A 23,425-nucleotide genomic window follows, 5' to 3' on the forward strand; every position below is an offset into this window, starting at 1 on the left:
TAGACAGATGCGCTGAAACAGTAGCCGCAACAACCATACGGTTACCCTAGCACCCCTCCCGTTAGACCCAAATTCTCAACTTATACCATACACTACTTATCAAGTGCCCCTGCTCATTAGCCTCGTTACTCGTAGCAATTCGCCTATTCCTGTAATTCGAGCTTGGTGTGGTGGTGTGGATCTGCACAGAGGGGATCATTGGTCGTCATTATATATATGTGATATCTGTTCTTTCAGATATGTCCGAAAGACTAGACATCACATTTAACTAAGCTCTGTTTGAAAGCTACCATTCTGCGAAACCGTGTCACACACACACAACCAAATTTGATGCTAAGAAGTGAGACCGCGATAAACTCTTGGCTTGTACGAAGGAAGATTAGAGTTCTAAATCCCGTTGGCGTCGAGACCATTAACAGCAGAGCACACGCTCTGGGTGGGGAAAGGATGGGGAAGGAATAGGAACCATCCCAGTATTTAGTTCCAGCGATATGGGGCACTATAACATTCTTAATCCCACTTGTGATAGGATACACTAACTACTTTTTTGGTTTTCATTTAGGTATGTCTAGGTACCACTGTATAAATTTCAGTGTAGTTTTACTCCTAGTTGCACATTTGGTTGTGTATGTGTTCGTCGGTTGGTACAAGAATATATTTTTCTGTTGTTCGTCGTATGAAATCTTATCCAGCAAAACTGTTACTAAGCCTTATTGGGGTGGGGTGGTGCTTTTTAACTCGGAAGTACTTTCGTCCGAGTTTTCTCAATCGACTGTACATTTTGTATAGATGCGCGTTTGTTGCATCATTGTAATACGGACTGATATATATATATATATATATATATATATATATATATATATATATATATATATATATTTCATCATCGAGAATCGTGGTGTGTAATGCAATAGTTTATTATCAAGACACAATTAGGACCAACAGCAAGGAAAATATGCAAACTTACAGAACCGATTTTTTATGCCGGAAATTTGGACGTCCGGAAAAGGCAGAGATCAGACACGGTGAATTGGTTGACAAAATATCGATGTGACACGCTGTATAAATCAACTAAGGCAGACAGCCACACGCGTAAACAGTTAGGGTATTAAGTAATAAAACAAGACATGGAGCACACTGCCGAATCATTCCTAGACGAGATTACAGCGGAAGAGATTGTGTTTCATAAGCACGATCACCTATTAGACTTTATCAGTATATTTGTTTTTCGTCTGTATTGTAATAACACAACATTTATGGCAAGTTTGGGGCCACTGGCGACCTACGGAGCAGAAGTGCATTTAAATTCACAGGTTACTCGTTCATCAGTGTTTACGTGTGAACATTTCCACATCAAACATATCTGTACATTAATTGCGTTTAGCCGGCCGCGGTGGTCTCGCGGTTCTAGGCGCGCAGTCCGGAACCGCGCGACTGCTACGGTCGCAGGTTCGAATCCTGCCTCGGGCATGGATGTGTGTGATGTCCTTAGGTTAGTTAGGTTTAAGTAGTTCTAAGTTCTAGGTGACTGATGATCACAGCTGTTAAGTCCCATAGTGCTCAGAGCCATTTGAACCATTAATTGCGTTTGCTGGACAGAAAGCTGCACATAGCCGCATAGCCTAAGGACGTATAGCTTAAATTTTATGACATTATGAACTAGAAGTATAATAGATATATGGGAAACCTGTGCTGTTCAACTCCGAAATCTCGAAGTATACAGGGTGTCCCAGGAGGAATGATTAATATTCAGGGATGTGACAGGAAAGACCATTCGTAGCAAGAAAGTGTAGTAAACATGAGCTCTAGCATTCTACCTTCAGAACTTCATCTTCGGTCCTGTGAAACATATCTCTTCTACTGAAAGCTCTTTGCTTTGTATTTGTTGAGAGGTATTACTATAGACGAAAACTATAAACAATATCTAGTAAAGATGGGTTACAAACTGCATATCTCGGGAGCTATGGGCACTTCTTCATCATCACTTCTGTTAAATACATCCCTTCTAGTGAACAAGTGCTCAAAGCTCCTAAGGTATGCATTTTAGAGCCCATGGTTACTTGACAGTTTTTTCTTGTTTCGGTCCACACTGCCTCCTCTCAAAATATGGGAGGCAAAGAGCTTGAGGTAGAAGAGATTTGCTTCACGGTATCGAAGATGAAAAAGTGCTAATATCTCTTAGGGTATGCATTTCGGAGCCAATTTTTTTTTAACTTGACTTTTATGCTTCGAATGGTCGTTCCTGTCATATCGCTGATTACTGACCCATTCCTCCTGGGGCACTTTGTCTAATTATTGAGCATTAAAGTGACCGTGTACGTAATACCGAATGTGACAGTCCTTAGCTACGTAATGACGTAAAATAATGGCTGAAACTTGTGATTCGGCAAGAAGCAGCGCGCACTGCGCCTACACCAAACCGCGCGGCACAGTGGCACACACGAATACTATCGCAGTGACACCGGCTTCGCGGAACAGGTAGCTCGCGCCCGCGTCGGCGCCCGCAGAAGTCGCAGATTGGCTGGCAGCCCGCGCGTTTCCCCCCTCCCTGTCGGCTAGCGCTCTGGAGTGGGGGGTGGTGTGAGAGGGAGAGAGTGGGGGTAAGCAATAGCGCGGGAGCTGCAATATAAGCGGGCGGACGCGCCGTGCACGGCATACAGCTAGCATAGCCAGCGGTCTTGTGCTCGAAGAGACAGTTGCTCGTCGAATCTTTGCCTGTAACGAGAGACAGCCGACTTCGCCGTTCGCTCACGTCAGTAAGTGGATCAGCATGGAGAGCTCCGGTCTGCAGCGCAGCTTCTTGGTCGCGGCGCTTCTCGTCACCTGCCTTGCTGTCGCTCTCGACGCCGCGGCCGTCAGAACGAGGGTAAGCAAGCAGTGAGATATCTACGTCTCTCATAAAACTAAGCTAATCTTTCTTTATGCTAATGTCACTGGTACTTTTTGTTAGGTCCTTGAAAAACATTTTAATCCATAGCTGCGATACTTGCTCTCTTAGCTATCGCCACGATGAAATCTCGAATGAACTGCACAAATATACGTAATTTCTTGAGAAAATTATTCAGAGCTTTCTTCCCCTTTTCATTTTTAGCTTACATTTACAAGGTTTTTTAAAAAGTTCTTTACAAGTTTAAAAGCTTGCAAAAGGGCATAGCCTCTTGTGAAATAGGTAGTACCTTATTTTTTTCTGATATAATAGCATAATAAAATCCTTGTTAGGCGAATGTCAGTTCTATTCAAAAAGTATGTTCAGTGAACATATTTCCAGTGAACCTGCTGCAGTGTTGCACCCTCTGTCTTACATCAACGTTATTAGCAGATTTAAAACTATCACTGCCTTAATTTGTATGTAAATTAGAATTAAGTTTAACTTTTCTTTTAATATGTTGTTGCCTTTCACTGTTTTCCTTTTCACAAGCTGGTCTGGGAGGTGGTATTCTTACAAAAATATGATATACAAATCTAGCTGGTACTGTATAAAATATGTTAAAATGCCACTTTAAAGTAAAAGAAAAGTTCGTGTTGTCCATGAAACAATACTATTGACTCCATTTAACTATGTTAGCTATTTCGTAGTTTTTTTTGTCAATGATCGGAACTCGAATTTTTAGCTACCGCTTTCGAACTGATGAGATATTCAATTAAAGTAGCAGTTGCGAAGATGACTTACGGGTAGCTGGCACTGTTACAAAGCTGTGATGTGTAAATGTATTTAGGTACCATGTAAAATATGTTACAATGTTATTTCAAAGTAAAGAAAAGTTAAAGTTGTTTATGAAACAATTTTTTTTTTTTTTTTTGGCAGATGAACGGGATTGAATTTTTTGCTACTCCTTTCGAACATATAAGATATAAAATTAAATTTCTAGTTGCAGAGATGTCATATTATTCACTATTCTGGGTTTCACAATGAAATTAGTTCAGCTGGGTTAGTAGTCGCAACGAGCACGAAAAAGTCGACGCTGTTTTCTCGAAAATGACAGCATCACAGCTGAGGCTAGAAATTGTGAGAGAAAATTTCTGCTGCATGTATTGTGGCCATTACAAAGCTACGCTTTACTATTTTGCAAAGATAAGTTTTCCTGTGACTGCAGGGAAATGTAGGTATAATTAGTTGTGTGAGGGTTTCGATCGGTATTTTGTCAAACTGATTCGGTAAAATAACAGTTTTAAGGGTTCAGTCTCTATTCAGTCAATTCTGTAAATCTGTTACTCCGTTCTGACACTATTGACAGTGTTTTGTGAACGTCGCTGATTAATTTCTGGAGTTACTGGCCATTTCGCTGCTTGAAATTTCAGATGTCATCACACATGATAGTCATAATTTTTGGATAAACATGCGAAATACCTAGCAGGCTATTTCCATAAGTTCGAAGGAAGACACCGCTCAAATATTCTATTTTTATCAATCAAAAAGCTTAAGTTTTTGTCGCCGATACGTACTTGTTAGCGTCCGCATGGAACGTCATTAAAAAATCAATGAATAGAAATTTATTGCGATAAATGCGGCTTACAGTAACTGTCTGTGAGAGTGAGGTTAACTATTGTAATACAATTTCATATAAGGGGGCTATTGCACTATCTATAGGTTGTGCAACTTCGCCACCGTCCTACCAAACATTATGGGGTGAATGTGAACTAAGACACTAGAATGGAAAACAGCCAAACACTTCCATAGTCCCGGATAGGCAAGGGAGGAGACTAGAGTAAGGTGGCCCGTCGACAGTTGCTGCCTTGGAGACAGATTACTGCCTCCGTAGGAATGGGATGAGACGGAAATGGATTGCGACCTTGTCGGCAGGGCATATTCTTAAGAGAACAAGGAGAACCACAAAGATTGTGAGTTAGGATGAGCGGACGGGGATTTGAACGCTATCCATCTCGTATTCAACTATAATGTCTTAATAAGTGCGCCTCATTGTTCCGTAGGAAATACCTGTGGGTACAACGTTAAGGTCCAAACAGTTCTATTGCCTGCTGGGAATAATTTAGTCAGCCGGACTGAATTCTGCGTTTGAGAGGAAAATATATGAACTTAAACTCTGATTACACTGAAGCTCTAAAAGTCAATCTCTGTAGAGAACAGACATAGTAAGCGACAAGACGCTACCTTACCAGGCACGATAGCTTGGTGCGCAGAGATTTCTGGACGGTTGTTCATGCTGTGATATCACCGTCGATTTAGAACGTCACATTCGTTGCAAAGTCTTATACCAGAACATGAAACGCATACGAGATGAACCCCTCACGTTCAATTCTCGTCTGATAAACGAACCTCATAAAGGAACTCTTAAAGAGATTATTGACAGACGACGTTGTTTCCTGCAGTAGGACCGAGATTTGGTTGTCTGCATCAGGGAGTAAAATCTCTTCTTGGCCGTTCACTTTAAAAGCTCCAGACACGCTCATGACGCAACACGTAATTTCATACATACACACTCACGTATAACGGCAAGAAGACTCGAAGCTTACTTACGAAATAAAATGCTTTTATGACATTACTTTAGTACAACAGTGGTGTCCTCGTATCTTAAAAGCAAAATTTAACTTTGATTCAGTGGGTTACGAAGGAGATATCCATGTAGCAATCTGAATTTCTCAGAAGTCATTAACATGACTCGCTTCTTTCTCATATTACCTGAACCTACATTTGGAAAAGAAAACAAACACTTTCTTTTAAAATAAAGAACAAAAGTTTCAGTAACAGACCGTTGGGAGTCGAACACTGCGGGTTCTCAAAGCTGTAACAATATCCAAAAGCAGAGGGACTTCTTTGGCAGACATTGACGGTGATGCGCCATAAAAGATTCAGTATATTATCCAAGACGTGCAAACCGACAAATTAGTGCGGTAAAATTTACTGAATAGGCACTATTGCAGAATAAGACTCACATCTTACAAAATGAGTTAAAAGTCATATCATTGATCTTCTTCGCACAGTAATATGTTTACGATAATTGTGCACGATCTACGGAAACAGGTGGTTAGCAGAGGAGAAAGAACTAACTTGCGCGTGTTCGTAAAGAGGGAATGAGACAAAAAACAAAAACAGATATAGAGAACAGTAACACGTTGCAAAAAGAAGGCGACTGTCACATCCAAAGGCCCAAAGCTGGCTTCAAAGTCACAGTGCCTATTATAAGTTGTGCGACATAGGCGAAACTTGGTAGGCGTGTTTCTACGTCTGGAAGATGATGTCTTTTTTTTTAATTTCGTCCCATCCGCTTAGGAGTGGAGCTAGTGGCACCGCTATGAGGATGCAAATCAGGTTTGCTTTAAATACACACTGTAAAGGGCGTGTTCATTAGTTACCTTTGAGTTTGGACGTGGTGAGTTGACGTTGTCAAGAATGCCTTTAAGGCGATAAAGACGCATTCTCAGTACCTCACTGACATTGAACGAGGTCGTGTAATAGTCCTACGAGAACCTGGATATACCTTCTGCGATATTGCAGAAAGGCAAGGCAGGAATGTAGCCACTGTACGTGACTGCTGGCAGCGGTCATCATGGGAATATACGGCCGCAAGAAGACAGGCTTCGGACGGCAACGTGACACTACCTAGAGGGAAGACCATTCTCTTCGGTCTATCGCATCGTACTGCGTTTGTAGCAGCAGTTAGAGCGGAGTTGGCACCACAGTGACACAACGAAAGGTTACAAATCGGTTAGTTCTAGGGCAACTCCGAGCCAGGTACCTTGTAGCTTGCATTCCATTGACCCCAAACCACAGCCATTTGCGACTTCAGTGGTGTCAAGCGAGAGCTCATTGGAGGGCAGGGCGGAGTTCTGTTGCGTTTCCCGAGGAAAACTGGTTCTATCTCGATGCCAACTGAGGGCCTGCAACAGCCTGTCTGCATTCTAGACACACTGGACCCACACCTGGAGCTACGGTCCGTGGTGCGATTTCGTATGACAGCAGGAGCACTCTCGTGGCTATCTCACAAATCCTGACTGCAAATTTGTACGGCAGTCGAGCTGCTGTGCTGCCACTCAAGAATAGTTTTCCAAGACGTGTTTTCCAACAGGACAACGCTCGCGCACATACTGCTGTTGTAACCCAACATGCTCTACAAAGTGACCACATTTGCCTTGGCCTGCTCGATCTCCATATCTGTCTTCAGTCGACCACATATGGAACATCATCGGATGACAACTCCAGCGTCATCCACAAACAGTATTAACCGTAACTCTAATGACCGTCGAAGTGCAACAGGCATACATGCATGCATCCCACAAACTGACGTCCGGCACCTGTACAACACAATGCATGCACGTTTGCATGCTTGCATTCAACATTCTCGTGGTTACACCTGTTATTAATGTACGATCAATTCACATTTACAATGGCTTATCTCGTGCTTCCATTAACCAGAGATCTTGCAATGTTAATCATTTAAACGTGTTATCTAGGCAAATGTGTTCCTAAAATCATTTATTGGTGTTGCGGTTTTCTTCCGTCAGTGCATATATGGCGCTGTGTTGTCTAAGATGGGATTCAGATCACGGTAAAAGTCCAGAGGCTCCGCCCCCCCCCCTCCCTGCCCCCCCCCACATATATGGGAGGAGGAACCTCTGAAAATAGGCAATGCACCACCAAATACTGTAATTTTAAAGAGATGAGAGGGTAGCTGTTCTTTGATAACATCAATAAAAATTATCTATTATGTTCTCTGTATTTTTTCAGTATAAAAAATGTATTTTGATGAATAAAATTCGTACAGTGTACATATCGAAATTTCGCTGTCTGGTTGGTTGCTTGGTTGATTTGGGGGGAGGGACCAAACAGCGAGGTCATCAGTCTAATCGGATTATGGAAAAATGGGGGAGGGAATTGGCCGCGCTCTATTGAAGGAACAATCCCGTCAGAATTCTGATCCTCTTTGATGGTTGGTACTTCGTTTGCCTGTGATTAGATTAATTCAAATAGGCTTTATATATATATATATATATATATATATATATATATATATATATATATATATTGCTTAGTAGAGAACGAGGCACTCTTTCTGTGTGTCAAATGGGATTTTCTTCGTTGTTTCTTCTATACACAGGATGAACACGAGAACAGAAAGACAGCATCCCTGCGTTCGACTAAATACACGGCAAAAAACGGGAAAACACAGCATGCAGTAACAAGAAAGAAAATAAAATGCCAGTGATGCTGCTGAAACTTCAGCGAAACGTATCTGGAAAATAAAACTAAAGATATAGTTGTGTTTTGCTCAAGACGGACTTCCTTCAAAAACAAATCTATAAGCACCTAGGAATTACAGTTACGAACAACTTAAATTGGAACGACCACGTAGGTGATATTTTGGGGAGGCAAATCGAAGACTGTGTTTCACTGATATACAAAACACGTACAAGATGCAACAGGTGTACTAAAGCGACCGCCTACGCTAGGTCTACTAAACGGACGGCCTACACTACGCTTGTCCGTACTCTGCTAGAGTATCGTTGTGCGGTATGGGATCCTTACCATACGGGACTGACGGAGGATACCGAAAAATTCCAAAGAAACGCAACTCGTTTTGGAGTGCTAATCATGAAAACAAAGGTGTTTTCCGTTGCGGCGATATCTTTTCACGAAATCTGAATCACCAACTTTCTACTCTGAATGCGGAAATATTTTACTGTCGACAACATGATTATCGTAATAAAATGTGAGAAATCGGAGCTCGCACGGAAAGATTTAAGCGTTCATTTTTCACTCGTGCTATTCGAGACTGGAACGGTGCAGAAACAGTTTGAAGGTGGTTCGAAGAACCCTCTGTGAGGCACTTGAGTGTGAATTGCGAAGTAGTTATTTAGATATAGATGTGCGCCCTTTAGAATCCATCTCTGAGTCTTCCATTATTCTTTTTCCGTTTTACCCTTTCTCCTCTTCCGAGGATTTCAAATATCCTGCACCGTTTTAAACCATAGAACGATTCTTTAAAGTGCGTTCATTTTTCTTGGGCCACGTTTCCATTATCGAGCCTGAAGTCAGAACTACCTAGGCGGGGACCTCGAGAAATATGAGCCTCGCAACGAACTTACGACGTCACACCAGTCGTCTTGTCCGCCATACTTCGTGAACGTTCGACTCCGTGCAGGGCCGCAGGAAACCAAGGTGTCAATGAAAAGATACCCACTAAACGTCTTAACTTTGTCGTGTGGTGTCGGGAGCTTGCGTGCATTTATACGCGCAGTTAACCATTATTAAACCTGTCTGAAATAGTTGTTTGCTCCCCACTGGGGATGGCTGTTGGCACTCGTAAGACCTGCAGAGTCAAGTGCCGTGACGTACGCGCCGCAGCCAGTCTTCTTCGTCGCCTTCGTATCTAACTCTCCAATAGGACGATTAAATGGTCATGAAGTTCAGTAATGGGTAGAATGAGCATGAAACAGACGGAGAGTACGGAGTGTGGGGTTGGGGACTGTGTTTTAGTTTCACGTCGCAACGCTTCATGAGCTAGCTCAGTCGTTCAGTGAATCAGGACAAACTCAACACTGTAGTAGCAGGTGCTTAGCCGTCGTCTTGATAGTACGTGCAGAGGCCGCTTGGCTGCCGGCGGCGCTCGCGGCGTTCCCGTTGAGGCGGGGCGGCTGCGGTTACGAGCGAACACGGCGCGGTGTTCCATTCATGAGGCGGCCGGCCTGCGGGATAACCCCTGACCCGCGACCAGCAGCGGCACTTGTTTACTAGCCGCCGGCGTGCGTGCGTGTGGCCAGCTCTTCCCACGCTTCACGGCCTCGTCCGCTGGTTGCGCAATGCCGCGTCATCCGCCGAATTTCGTTCCTCTAGCCGGAACCGCTACGTTCACAGTGCAGCATCGGTGAAGTCCGGAAGAAACAAGAAAATGAGTATTATTACAGAAACGCCTTCTACGCCTAGCGTATGAACTGGACTGACGCTTTAAGTCTGGATCCATTATCCCACATTCCGAAGCAAAGCAACACGTAAGCAAACCGCATAACAAATCAGTCGCCCACCCCTTCCAGGACAGAAAGTGAAATATCCTAGAATGCAAATAGTAACTTTGATAATGACCTCACTTCGACGAGGAAGACTGTCCATAAATTTGTACAGCTATGCTGAAGCCGCTCGTTGATAATTAGAGCCAGCAGAGACTCCAGATTTTAGGGAATATTGATCGCTACGCTTCACACGAAGTTCCAAGTAATACAACACATTTTCTGCTGAATTAAGATCGGGTGATTTAGCGGGCCGGTCGAGATGTGATAGGATGCCTTATGGTTAATCAAACCTGTGCTTGCAGCACTGTAGGCAGGCCTGTTGTCATCTTGGAAAACTCGATTGTACACAGCATATTCTTTACGGAGATCTATTAGATTCGTGCATAAGTTCGTAGCGTTTTTCCATGAGTTTAATAAACACAACAGATACACATAACAGAGACTTTAATCATCAATAATATATTCGTCTGCACTATTTACGCCGGCCGGAGTGACCGAGCGGTTCTAGGCGCTACAGCCTGGAACCGCGCGACCGCTACGGTCGCAGGTTCGAATCCTGCCTCGGGCACTGGTGTGTGTGTTGTCCTTAGATTAGTTAGGTTTAAGTAGTTTTAAGTTCCAGGGGACTGAAGACCTCAGAAGTTAAGTCCCATAGTGCTCAGAGCCATTTGAACCATTTTCACTATTTACAACAGTCTGCACACGCTGGCGTGGATTTTCAATTCCGCTATTGTAGAAATAACATGGTGTTGAGCCACAGAACTCGTCGAGCCGTGTTTGGAACGCATTTTCATTCGAAAGCTTCTTGAAGGTTGTTCAATAGAGTACGGAGAAGGTGAAAATCTGAAGGCGCAAGATCGGGTGAGTAATGTGGGTATGGAATGACATTCCAACTCAACTCCCATAGAATGTTTTTTTGTCATTCTAGCAGAATGCAGGTGGGTATTGTTTCCAAGTAGCATCATTCCACGCAGTCTTCCTGATCGTTGTTCTTGGACTGCGTCTGCAAGACGTCTCATTTGTTGACAATAAATGTCGGCAGTGATGGTAACACCTCGGGGTAGCTATTCGTAGTGCACCACACCATCAACGAGCGAGGTGGCGCAGCGGTTAGCACACTGGGATCACATTTGGGAGGACGACGGTTCAAACCCTCGTCCAGCCATGCTGATTTAGGTTTTCCGTGATTTCCCTAAAGCGCTTCAGGCAAATGCTTAAATAGCTCCTTTGAAAGGGCACGGCCGACTTCCGTCCCCATCCTTCCCTAATCCGATGGGACCGATGACTTCTAACTTTACTGTTTGGTCCCTTGCCCCCCCCCCCCCCCCCCCTCCCTAGCCAACCAACCAAACTGTCACTGTTCCACCAGATGCATAACATTATCGTCTGTGGATGCGCGTAGGTCTTTGCACGGCGAGTTGCCGCTTCGTTTGGTCTCAACCATTCCTTTCTCTTCCTTATGTTAGCATAAAGGCACCATTTCTAGTCTCCAGTAACTGTAGAGGATAGGAATGGTTAGTGTTGTTCACGAGTCAATTGATGACGAGCAGGCAGAGATTTACATATGGCCAGCCGCTGATTTTTATGATTTTGGCTTAGAGCAAGCGGTCCCCGTACAACCGATTTTTGGACCTTCATCATTGCATGCAAACGTCGCACGATGGTGGAGTGATCACAGTTCATCACATTTATCAGTTCTAGAGTACACAGAGTACAGTGACGTGGATCACTGTGGATTAATGCGTTTAAAGGATCTTTATCAAACCACGAAGGTCTTCCTGAACATGGGTAGTAACGAATGTCAAAAGGATCCTTCTTAAAACGACAAAACTATTTTGTTGCCTTGGGTTATCCAATGGCATTATCATCATACACGGCGCAAATGTTTATGACTGCCTCCACTGCTGTCACCACCCTATTAAACTCAAACGTTCCGATTTCTCCACTAGCTACTCCCATTTTCTAACATCCACAGCTCCACTCACTATCTGCAAATAAATAAGTCAATAAGTTAACTCAAACAATCCTAGGCGCTTCAGTCCGGAACCGCGCTGCTGCTACAGTCGCAGGTTCGAATCCTGCCTCGGGCATGAATGTGTTTGCTGTCCTTAGGTTAGTTAGGTTTAAGTAGTTCTAAGTCTAGGCGACTGATGACCTCAGATGTTAAGTCCTGTAGTGCTTAGAGCCATTTGAACCATTTTGAATTGCGTGAAAAATCGCAGAAGTCAATGTGTGGCGTACGATGAACGTACTCGTTAGGACAGAGTGGCAAAATTTGGCGTGGACTATGGCAGCAGACGACTGACGTGAGTGCCTTTGCTAACAGCACAACATCCGCCTGCAGCCCCTCTCCTGGGCTCGTGACCGTATCTATTGGACCGTAGACGACTGGAAAACGGTGATCTGGTCAGATGAGTCCCGGTTTCAGTTGATAGGAGCTGATAATGGGGTTAGATTGTGACGCAGACACCACGAAGCCATGGATCCAAGTTGCCAATAGGGCACTGTCCAAGCTGGCTCTATAATGCTTTGGGCTGTTCTACTATGCAATGGACTGCGTCCTCTGATCCAGCTGAACCGACCATTGACTGGAAATCGTTGTACATGGACTTCATGTATCCAAGCAACGACAAAATTCTTGTGGATGATTGTGCACTATGTCACTGGGCCACAATCGTTCGCTATTGGTTTTAGGAACATTCTGGACAATTCGAGCAAATGATTTGGCCGCCCAGATCACCCTACATGAATCCCATCGAACATCGAGAGTTTAGTTCGTGCAAAACTTCCTGCACCAACACTTTCGCTATTATGATCGACTAAAGAGGCACCGCAATGGGCTTCCAACGACTTGAAAGAGGTGTCCCATAACTTTGGTCACCTCTGTGTATGTGCCAATGTCAGTTATGGCGTTTACGATGTACCCTTCTCGAAATGCCAATTGCAAGCAATTCCTTTCACAGTGTTTGGAATCTGATTCAGATGGACCTGCATTCACTCACAGCAGCAATTCGTGTCTGACAAGATGTGACACACGTGCCTGGTCTCTGTCGGATGGAATCTTTCTGCAGCCACTGTTCGTGTTACATGGCTGCGAATGGTATACCATACCTTGCAAACAAATTGGACACTCTGCATTGATACACCAACAAATCGGGCAACTTCATGCTCGATGTGGGTTTGGACACATCTTCACATAGACCCATCTTCCTGCCCTGATTCCATTCAATCGACTGGCACATACACACCACTTCACTGCTATGACGTACATCGGCGGTGGAGGGTTACATGCACGACTGTTGCCAGTCATACATCATCTACAGCACGCTTAAGTGATACGTGTGCCGTTTTAGAGGTTGACTTTAATACATTGTGCAGCGAGTTTACCATTCCATACAAACACCTCATCTCGAAGGTATCGATGAGGCTTTTGTCACTTACCTCGATGCTCCAGTCGTCGCAGTCATCGCCATGGTTCGCATCATCTGTGATCGGCAGCGATGCAGGTGCACTCCCCGTGCCGAAAAATGCATTGACTTCATAATTTATACACATTGAGAGATGCGCGTACACATTAGACTATGATATTTTCGGACTGGAACATGTTTCATCCGAGTTAAATCAAGAATAGTTCCACTCCTCCTCTCAGGTTCTGACAATAGATTTTTGTACTGTTTTGCAATGTCTATATTTCACAGTGTACTACATATTATCCTTCAGACATACATACTTGCACTGTAGAAAACAGACACTGTGAAATAGTATCACATGCCTGGACAAGTCACGACAATAATACGAGGGCTATTCAGAAAGTTAAGTTCCAATCGGTCGCGAAATGGAGCTCACTGTGAAAACCCAATGAAGTTTTGCACTGATGTGTTGGGTAGTGTCCCTAGTATTCCTGTCGATTGAGGTACTTCGCTCTTTTCAATTCTGACCTCACAGTGAGCTAGTAAAATGCCTAGAAAATATTATCTCCCGCAAAGTATGAGGGGCTGGTGAGAGATTTCGCCTGATGTCGTGCAGCCCGCATAACACAACTGCCATGTGTTTCGTTCTTGGTGACAATTCTCGGCCGATCTCAACAGGGGCAATCAAGATGCTCCTGCAGCGTTTTCGATGATCACCCACAACACAGCTCGTAATTGGCCCATCCTGAGTTTCATCTCTGCTCACATGAGCCACTGGCTATCAAGACACCATTTTGACACAGACAATGGGCTGCAGACGAGCGTAGAGAATTGCTGGAACACGGGCGGCTACATTCTATGATGAGGGTATTGGAAAACTGGTGCAACACTACCACTAATGTCGAAGTCAGAGTGCTGACTATGCAGAGAAGTAACTGGAATGTGTAGCTAACTTTTGCACATAACATATTTTTGATATTCACATAGGTTTACATTTCGCGACCGATCAGAACTTACTTTCCGAACAGCCCTCGTGAATAAGTCGCTCCCTGTGCGGGAATCACAGCATCTGTGCGAGTGCAGGTTGCCGACACACAGTAACACGTGAGGGTTTGGTTTGGCCTGGGAGGCGCTCTCGGGTAGCCGAAATGGTTAAGGTGAGCCCTCGAGTAAAGTGGGAAATCCGTATTCGAGTCCCTAACCAGTATAAATTTTCATAAGTCACGAATAAATCGAACAGCTGAAGTGTAATCATATTTGCAATTGCGAATACATTCTTCTATATAGGCCTAAACATTTAGTTATGCATGGCAGCTATATGAACTGTCATTCATGATCTTTAACTGCACTAGACAGAAAAACTCATGCCATTATCGTTAATTTGCACTATTTTGTATTGGATGTGTAGATTCAATTTTTTGGACTCATTTTAATAGATTTTCAGGTCTGCTTTGAAAATTGCTCTATTGTTTAACTCGTTGTTCGATTTTATTTGCACTAGAGACAAAACGTACAATTTCGTCAGCTAGTATCATGAGCCTAACAACATTAGCAGTACTTCACATTTATGCATATTTAGTAACTGATTTGGAGAATGGAGTAGGATATAATGCTCACGGGACGAGAAACGTATGTTAGTCGATGACAGTGAGGCAGAGGCTGAGCACAAGTCTGTAGTGGACAGGAGCGGAAATTGTAAATTTGTGGTAAGGTCTTACGGGACCAAACTGCTGAGATCATCGGTCCCTAGGCTTACACACTACTTAATCCAACCTAAACTAACTTACGCTAAGGACGAGAAACCCACCCACGCCCGGGGGAGGACTCGAACCTCTGACGGGGGGAGCCGAGCGGACCGTGGACAGGTGTGAGAATTTCCTCTGTGAAGGACTCTTCCTGGTGTTCAGCTTAAGTGATTTAATGAAACGAACTAACCGCATCGCTAGGCTGAAAGAAGAGGGGAGTGTATCCGACTTTCAGTTGTTTCCCTGACATAGGTTTTTATAAATAATTTTGCGATCGTGTCTAATAAAGGATCATATATAAGAAGACAAGAATTTGTAATCTGATTTTCAGTTTGTAACTCCTCTGATCTTATAGTTCCTTTCAAATGGCGTAACTCCTGGATAAAGGTAACATTAAAGACAGTTTCCTGTTTGATTTTGGTATCTATTGTCCGTGCTGTTACACATTAGTTTTAACTTTTGAACTTGCGCCTCTGGAATGGTACATACCCGCTGACGCCATCCATTTGGAATGACCGCAGTTACGAGCGATTATATCTCGACTGCGCCGGGAGCGGACTGCGCAGTTCCCCAAACTGAAACAAAAAGTGCCTTTTGGGGCGATAACGACGATGGTCGATGTTTTCGAAGGAAGGGGGCGGCCGAATGGGATAAACAAGAGCAGACGGTGACGCGCACGCGTTGTGCAATGTCTTGTCAACCGATGGCAGGCGGGCTTTACGCACGAGATTAACGGGCAGCGTGTGTTTGTGTGTGTGTATGTGGCGGTGAGGGGGGGGGGGGAGGAGGTGAGAGGAGGGGAGGGGCAGGGGGAGCGAAGGTCGTGACTGCTGGAGTCTCGCGCAGTGATGAATGGCCGATGCTCGGCGACAGTATCCACAGTGAAACCAGTCACGCGCCTGCCTAAAGCCTTGTGATCAAACTGTTGTGACAACTCAAAGCTGCTTGACGGTCTGGCCAACCTGGGCTGCTGCCAGTCACAGCCAGTGAGGGACAGCTCCGTTGACAGAACGCTGTCCCCGAAACGACAGGTGTTACAAAGCATAGAGATAGACAAGGTCAATATTTTACAACTAGCTGAGTACCCAGTGTTGTCTGGGTATGTATTTATTCCAATTCTGTTAACCAATCTCCTCGTTTCCCCTCTCTTTGCCCGTCTCCTCTGCCCTTCTCTCTTGCCCCTTCCCCCTATCTCCGTCCACTTTCTCCACCCCCCCCCCCAAATGTCTTATCTCCTCCTGTACCTATCTCTGCCCATCTGCTCCTGCCACCTAGGTCGACCTGCTCCTTCCCCTCTTCCCCATCTGCCTACCTCCTCCACCCCCCTCCCCTTTGAGTCCATTCCATCTTGCCCCTCTATCTCCTCCTCACTCACTTTATCTCCTCCTCCCACTCTCCCTGTCCATCTCATCCACCCCTCTCTCTGCCAATCTCCCCTCCCCTTTCTTCTTTATTTTCTCCTCCCTGTCTGTCTGCTCATCTACTCCAGCCCCTTTGTCCATGTCCTTCCTCCTCTCTGCTTTCCTTCTCCTTTCCCCTTTCTCTGTCCATTTGCACCCCCCTCTTCCCTGCCCTCTCCCTCCCTCTGTCTGTCAGTTCATCTCTTCCTCCCCCCTTCTCCGTTCACGTTATCACCCTTACTCCGACAGCGTTTTCTGGTTCAAATCCCCACACTATTTCTTTCTGCATAGTAATACATGTACCACGTTTGTTTGAGATCAATCCAAGAATTACGGGGCAGCTTTTTAGCCGTGACTCTGGTAGTATGCGCACGTGTCACATATAACTGACACATATTTAATATATTTCACACATATTTGTACACATATTTCACCTCTATCTGTGGCGAATATCGTTCTGCAGCTCAATCTCTATGACGTCGTTATCTCCTGAACAATGTGTCCTACAATGATATAATGTTACGGATACATTAAGTGGCATATCTGAATACTGCAAAATGTGTCGTGAATACAGTTAGTAGTTAAGAATTAATAAATTAAAACTTCAAAACTGACGCGGCAGTTTTACTGCATGAATAGGGAAAAATGTTGTAAGCGATTAATTTTTTCCCTTTCATCATTGTGTGGGGCTTTCCAGCGAGAAAAATCTCTTAAAAGTTTGAAATTACATGTAAATTTTGTTGCTAGCCACTAGGTGCTCTCATTCTCAAACACTGGATGAATAAAGTCTGCGAATTCGCGCGTCGTGAGCTGCACTACTTTTTCAGCCCCACCCTCGTATCTTTAATAGATAGGTGGTTATTAGCCACACGGCGGTTCTCTCCAGGCCATAAGTGGTATCTGTACCAAGTTTGGTTGAAATCGGTACAGTGGTTTAGGAGGACATGTGGAACATATACATACATCCAATTTATAATATGTATGGATATCCAGAAGGCGACTAGAATTTGTAACGGAGCTTCTTTGACTTCTCAGTGATGAGGCAATATTTTGCAGAAAATTTCACAAAACATCATTCCGTAATTACTACAGAAAGTTGGAACCTAGAGGATGTATCAAGAATGTGAGAGAAAATACTGTATTAAAATGTGGTCATGATCGACTTCCACGTCCCTAGGATATGGAATTAAAATTATAGGCTTCAGCGAAGGGGAAATTCAGACCAGGCGTAAGCTCGCCTCAGAGCTCCAGCGTACCGCACGGCTTAAAGTGACTGAAAACATCTTAATATCCGCCTGGGCTGATGAAAGGATAGCTGATACGGATAAGAGACTTGCTGTTGCGGTGGGGGTGCGGTAAGGATGTTTCTGACCCGCGCTGACCTCGGGCTATGGTTATAGGGGGCGACCTACAGTTTAACGTGGACTGCGAAACTTTGAATTTTTCGCGTGTACCAATCATTGTCGGAAACGAATGAAATGACAAGTGCCAGAATAAATCGTAGGACCGACTTATATACTAAGCCACAGCTTAACTCAGTCAACGAAGCTGAGGAATTATGATTTCCTAGTAACGTGTCTTTTTTTTTTGTTGCAGAGGGACGTTGACGAATCGACGAATGAGAACCACGTCAAGATGTGTCATGCCAGTACGCCGTGCGGGTGGGCTGTCTACGTTCCCTACACCAGGCGTGTCGACTACTTCATGAAGAACACGTAAGTAACTCGTATATTTTGCCCAAGCCTGAAGTGGTTAGTTAGTGACATGACCTATATACCATTTGAACTATTCTTCTATCAAAACGATGCGGAACTAGTCAGTTTTATGTCATTCTCCCCCAGGGTGAGACACAGGAGGGAGGCAACCAAACCGTCTCACAGTCTTCCTCCAATATAGTTGTTCCAATTCATTCTGCAGAATTTTGCGAGAACAGTACCGTATTGCTTCCAGAGATTCCATTTTAAGTTCCCCCGAGCACCTCCGTTACATTTTCGTATTGGCTACACCGATCTAGTACATTCCTAGTACTGTATCAGAAATCGACTGATATCTATTGCCACAACTCGATAATGATCCCAAACGCTGGCGTAGTACTCGAGAATTGGTCGGAGATGCATGTTGTGTGCTATCTACTTTGCTGGTGCACTACAGTTTCGTAAAACCTTTCTAACAAATCTAACTACCCCGTTCGCCTTCCTTAGTACATGTTTTACGTGATCTTCCCATTTCATATCGTTAGTATTAAACCTGAATGTTCAAACGAAGTGATGAGCTCCAAATGTTCACCAGTAATCTCGTGACTAAATACAGTCTGGCCATTCCACTGTGCTATGAGCACTGCCTTGCATTTTTCCACGTTTTAATAGAGCTGGCATTCATTACACCAAGTGGAAATCACAAGTCCTTCTGCATTTCCCTTTCAACGTCCATTAATGATATTTTCTGTAGATAACAGCATCCTTATTCAACTGGCTGATAATGCAGCTAATCCAATCTGACAAACTGTAGTATATTTTCAGTTGGCCGGATACGTGCTTGCACCAACTACTGCGTCTAATCGGAGCCACATAGTACGTCTTTCACTTCATTATGGAACTTTGGTGAGCGTAGGTACGTACTGACGCAGTGGAAGTGTTCTGTCGTGTGCAGTGCGTTGCAGCTCTCTAACGCTCAATGCTCGTGGGATAAACCGTCTTTCCAGACAAAGGGGCAATGTTTAGGTGGATAAAAACAAAGGCGTGAGACGGATTCTGTTATTAATGTGAAGGATAAGGGACCTGAAATGAAACGCTGGAAGGTATTCGACGAGTTCGTGCTTCTGTACAACAAAGCCCACAGCGATCTGTCCGTCACAATTCCAAAACATTACAAGCCCCTCGAACGTCTTTGCAGAGGATGGCGAAACAGAATTTAAAGTTTCATCATTATAAGCTGCAAGTGACCCGACAGCTATGACCGGCAGATAAAGTGTGTATTCGCATTTCCTTACAACATTACTGGGATTGACTAGGACGACGCATTTCTGACATCACGTGACATCTCATGAGACAAAATTTCCATTGAATGGGCTTGTCAATAAACAACACTTCTGATACTAACCGGACATAAACTCGCAGCTCTTTCATGGAAACACCCAGGGCAGCCCAAAGGTCGTTATCTACTGTGCGACTGGAATGACTGAACCATGATTTTTTGAAAACAACATGGTCGGCCAGTGAGGGTCAATTCCCAGCAGTTGCGACTGTGATTACCAATTTCTCCATTCTATAGATGCAGAGACATTGCCGTCTGAAAGCGATGTTGTTTCCGCAAAATGAGATTACAGCCCGTAATTCACTGTTACGAAATGCATTCGCAAATTGCGAATACGTTAGGACGCCAGTTGTACATGAAAGTTCGTGCCAGGCTGGAGCTCGGACCCGGTTCACCAGTTTATCGCGAGCAGTCTCCCAAACAACTTTTTTTTCCCTCATGTTAACTGAATCTTCCGTCCGTTCCTGGTAGAACAACATTATAATAAATGAAAAACGCCAGTTTGCTTTTGTTCTGCAGTATTGCATTTATTGTGTTAGGTTTTCGGCTTACAAGGCCATCTTCAGACATTTACTGACTATTGTCGCCGAAGAAGTTACAATGTTTGTAAACTATGTTGGAAAAGAAGTTACACATGACAGTAAATAACATCTTTGAAGGTGTGGTGGCAATGCAATGTAGAAAGCAAAAAATTGAATAGTAAATAAACAGGAAAAACTTTAACACAAAACTGGAACAGCAAGCCTACATAACAGTTCATATTAATAACCAAAATCGATAAAATAAAATTAGTGCTTAACAAGGCTACTTCAGCAGGTGTAAAACATGAAGAATGATATGCAAACCAATTAAAAGAAAGAATTATCAATGTAACTACAGAATATACGAGAAACTTCGCAATATCAATAAGATAAACAGAAATTAATAAATGCAGGAATATGGAGGAGTGTGAGGGATCATACAGTAAATGCCATCTTTGAAAATGCGGTAGTTCTGCATGTTAAAAGTAAAAAGCAAAACAATATTTAATGTAAGTTGTTACATAGGCACAACTTCGAGTATAGTGTTAGTGTTTATCTTGTTTGCTCCGTTTATATTTGTATATTGTTCAACTTTTTACCACAGTAGCACAAACTGACCGTACGACTTATCTTAGAAGAAAGATAAAGGAAAGGCAAACCTACGTTTCTAGCATTTGTAGACTTAGAGAAAGCTTTTGACAATGTTGACTGGAATACTCTCTTTCAAATTCTAAAGGTGGCAGGGGTAAAATACAGGGAGCGAAAGGCTATTTACAATTTGTACAGAAACCAGATGGCAGTTATAAGAGTCGAGGGACATGAAAGGGAAGCAGTGGTTGGGAAGGGAGTAAGACAGGGTTGTAGCCTCTCCCCGATGTTGTTCAATCTGTATATTGAGCAAGCAGTAAAGGAAACAAAAGAAAAGTTCGGAGTAGGTATTAAAATTCATGGAGAAGAAATAAAAACTTTGAGGTTCGCCGATGACATTGTAATTCTGTCAGAGACAGCAAAGGACTTGGAAGAGCAGTTGAATGGAATGGACAGTGTCTTGAAAGAAGGATATAAGATGAACATCAACAAAAGCAAAACAAGGATAATGGAATGTAGTCTAATTAAGTCGGGTGATGCTGAGGGAATTAGATTAGGAAATGAGGCACTTAAAGTAGTAAAGGAGTTTTGCTATTTGGGGAGCAAAATAACTGATGATGGTCGAAGTAGAGAGGATATAAAATGTAGGCTGGCAATGGCAAGGAAAGCGTTTCTGAAGAAGAGAAATTTGTTAACATCCAGTATTGATTTAAGTGTCAGGAAGTCATTTCTGAAAGTATTCGTATTGAGTGTAGCCATGTATGGAAGTGAAACATGGACGATAAATAGTTTGGACAAGAAGAGAATAGAAGCTTTCGAAATGTGGTGCTACAGAAGAATGCTGAAGATTAGATGGGTAGATCACATAACTAATGAGGAAGTATTGAATAGGATTGGGGAGAAGAGAAGTTTGTGGCAAAACTTGACCAGAAGAAGGGATCGGTTGGTAGGACATGTTCTGAGGCATCAAGGGATCACCAATTTAGTATTGGAGGGCAGCGTGGAGGGTAAAAATCGTAGAGGGAGACCAAGAGATGAATACACTAAGCAGATTCAGAAGGATGTAGGTTGCAGTAGGTATTGGAAGATGAAAAAGCTTGCACAGGATAGAGTAGCATGGAGAGCTGCAACAAACCAGTCTCAGGACTGAAGACCACAACAACAACAACAACAGCACAAAAGGTGTTACTTACTTCCCGTAAACAGATAAAATATTTAAATGTATGAATACTTACCTGACAAATCTAGGGTTTCTATGAATAATGAGGTAATATTTTACGTTTCTTTTGTTCACAGGTGCGAGTGCCCGAAAGGCAAGACGTGCACCAGGACGGATGATGACCTCTCCGTGTCTGCTTACGTGTACAGGTGCAGAGACGCGTAGATCGCAGTATCAGCGGTCCCTGCAACACCACTGCGCGGGCAGCCACACGATTCTGCTACTACCGATGCATAACTTGTTCCTATTGTCTACATCTCAGCAGCAGTTCGTCGTCCACATCAAATCTTCATTTTCCTTCAAACCATTTTTTCAGCTTACATTCATCAACTCTTTATGTACGGAGATCAGTTCCTATGTTCATGGAACGCTCAAGTGGTCCATTAGATGGGAGAATTAAAAGTTAGTTTGAAGAAGATATTTGATCTTAAATTGATATGTGTACGTTGGTTGGTCCAGAACGAAAGTAGTGCCTCATATTTTTTACTTCATCCATGACACCAGTTCCAAATATTTTTGCAAAATAACTTACTACAATAGCTTATTGTAGAGACATTTTTTCATACAGAAAACCCTCTTTATACGAAATTTTTGTCCCCTTTCTTCAACCATTCAGTATTCACGTTTCCCCAAGTAGGAACCTGTATTTCAGTCAGTGTGAACTTGTGTCCACTGATAACTTGTGAGATCTGGTCATGCCGCTGGCAGTCACAACATCGAATTCATAACACCTCTGTTGATATGTTTTATTTACTCGCGTGAAAGGCCAGTACTGTAGGGTCATAGCTTAGTATTGGCTGGATATGCGTATTTAGTTACTTGGGAAGGAAACAGTAGTCTCTTATTTAAAACAGGAACTTAAGATGAGGTACTATGTTTTGTTCAGACGGCTCTTCAGTATTCTTCTAATCAGTGCAGCAGAGCACATAGCCACAGAAGACGAATGCACTGCCCAACATTAATGTGGTAATATGTTCTACCACACAAAATTTGTTAAAGAAACCTCTTTATTCAATTTAATGAATACTAGAAAACTCAGCAGCTGATAAATTAAGATTTCACTGTCGTTGTAAAAAAGATGTTGACCCTTTAATCAGTGTATTTCAGTATAATGTGATTAGTTTTCACAGAATTAGCAGTCATTTCTTCTTGATAAATAATACAGTATTGTACCCCTGTACTTAATTATACAATTTAGAACTGAACACACAGATCAAAATGTATATCTTATTATGAAAAAAAAAATTGGTAGTTTTCTTAACAAATTTAGTTTCGCAAAGTTATCAGAACACAGATTTTTATATTAAGGAACAATTGTGTTGTTTTCTGAACATCTGATTTCGTGTTCTGTCTGTAAATGTCGATCATCTACAACAAATATCATCCCAAAATACCATTTACTTGTAAATAATTGCATACTTATTCAGTATCATGTGAAATAGGCGTTGTTCCACATGAACGTACCAGACTGCGTCACATGTTAAATAGCACATTTCAGGTTCTAATTTATTTGTTTAATATTCTATCAGACAACAAACGCTAATTT

At 43.2% G+C, this 23,425-nt stretch overlaps 1 protein-coding gene across 1 annotated transcript; it reads left to right on the top strand.

The window, feature by feature from the left end:
- Window positions 1–2,648: 2,648 nt before the first annotated feature.
- Window positions 2,649–22,947, top strand: LOC124605673. Its single transcript, XM_047137522.1, has 3 exons — window positions 2,649–2,866; window positions 18,115–18,233; window positions 21,957–22,947. Exons 1-3 carry the CDS (start codon window positions 2,771–2,773, stop codon window positions 22,042–22,044), a joined length of 303 nt encoding a protein of 100 aa, XP_046993478.1. The 5' UTR covers window positions 2,649–2,770; the 3' UTR covers window positions 22,045–22,947.
- Window positions 22,948–23,425: the final 478 nt, after the last annotated feature.

The sequence above is a fragment of the Schistocerca americana genome, chromosome 3 (genome assembly GCF_021461395.2).
Source record: "Schistocerca americana isolate TAMUIC-IGC-003095 chromosome 3, iqSchAmer2.1, whole genome shotgun sequence".
Classification (NCBI taxonomy): Eukaryota; Metazoa; Arthropoda; class Insecta; order Orthoptera; family Acrididae; genus Schistocerca; species Schistocerca americana.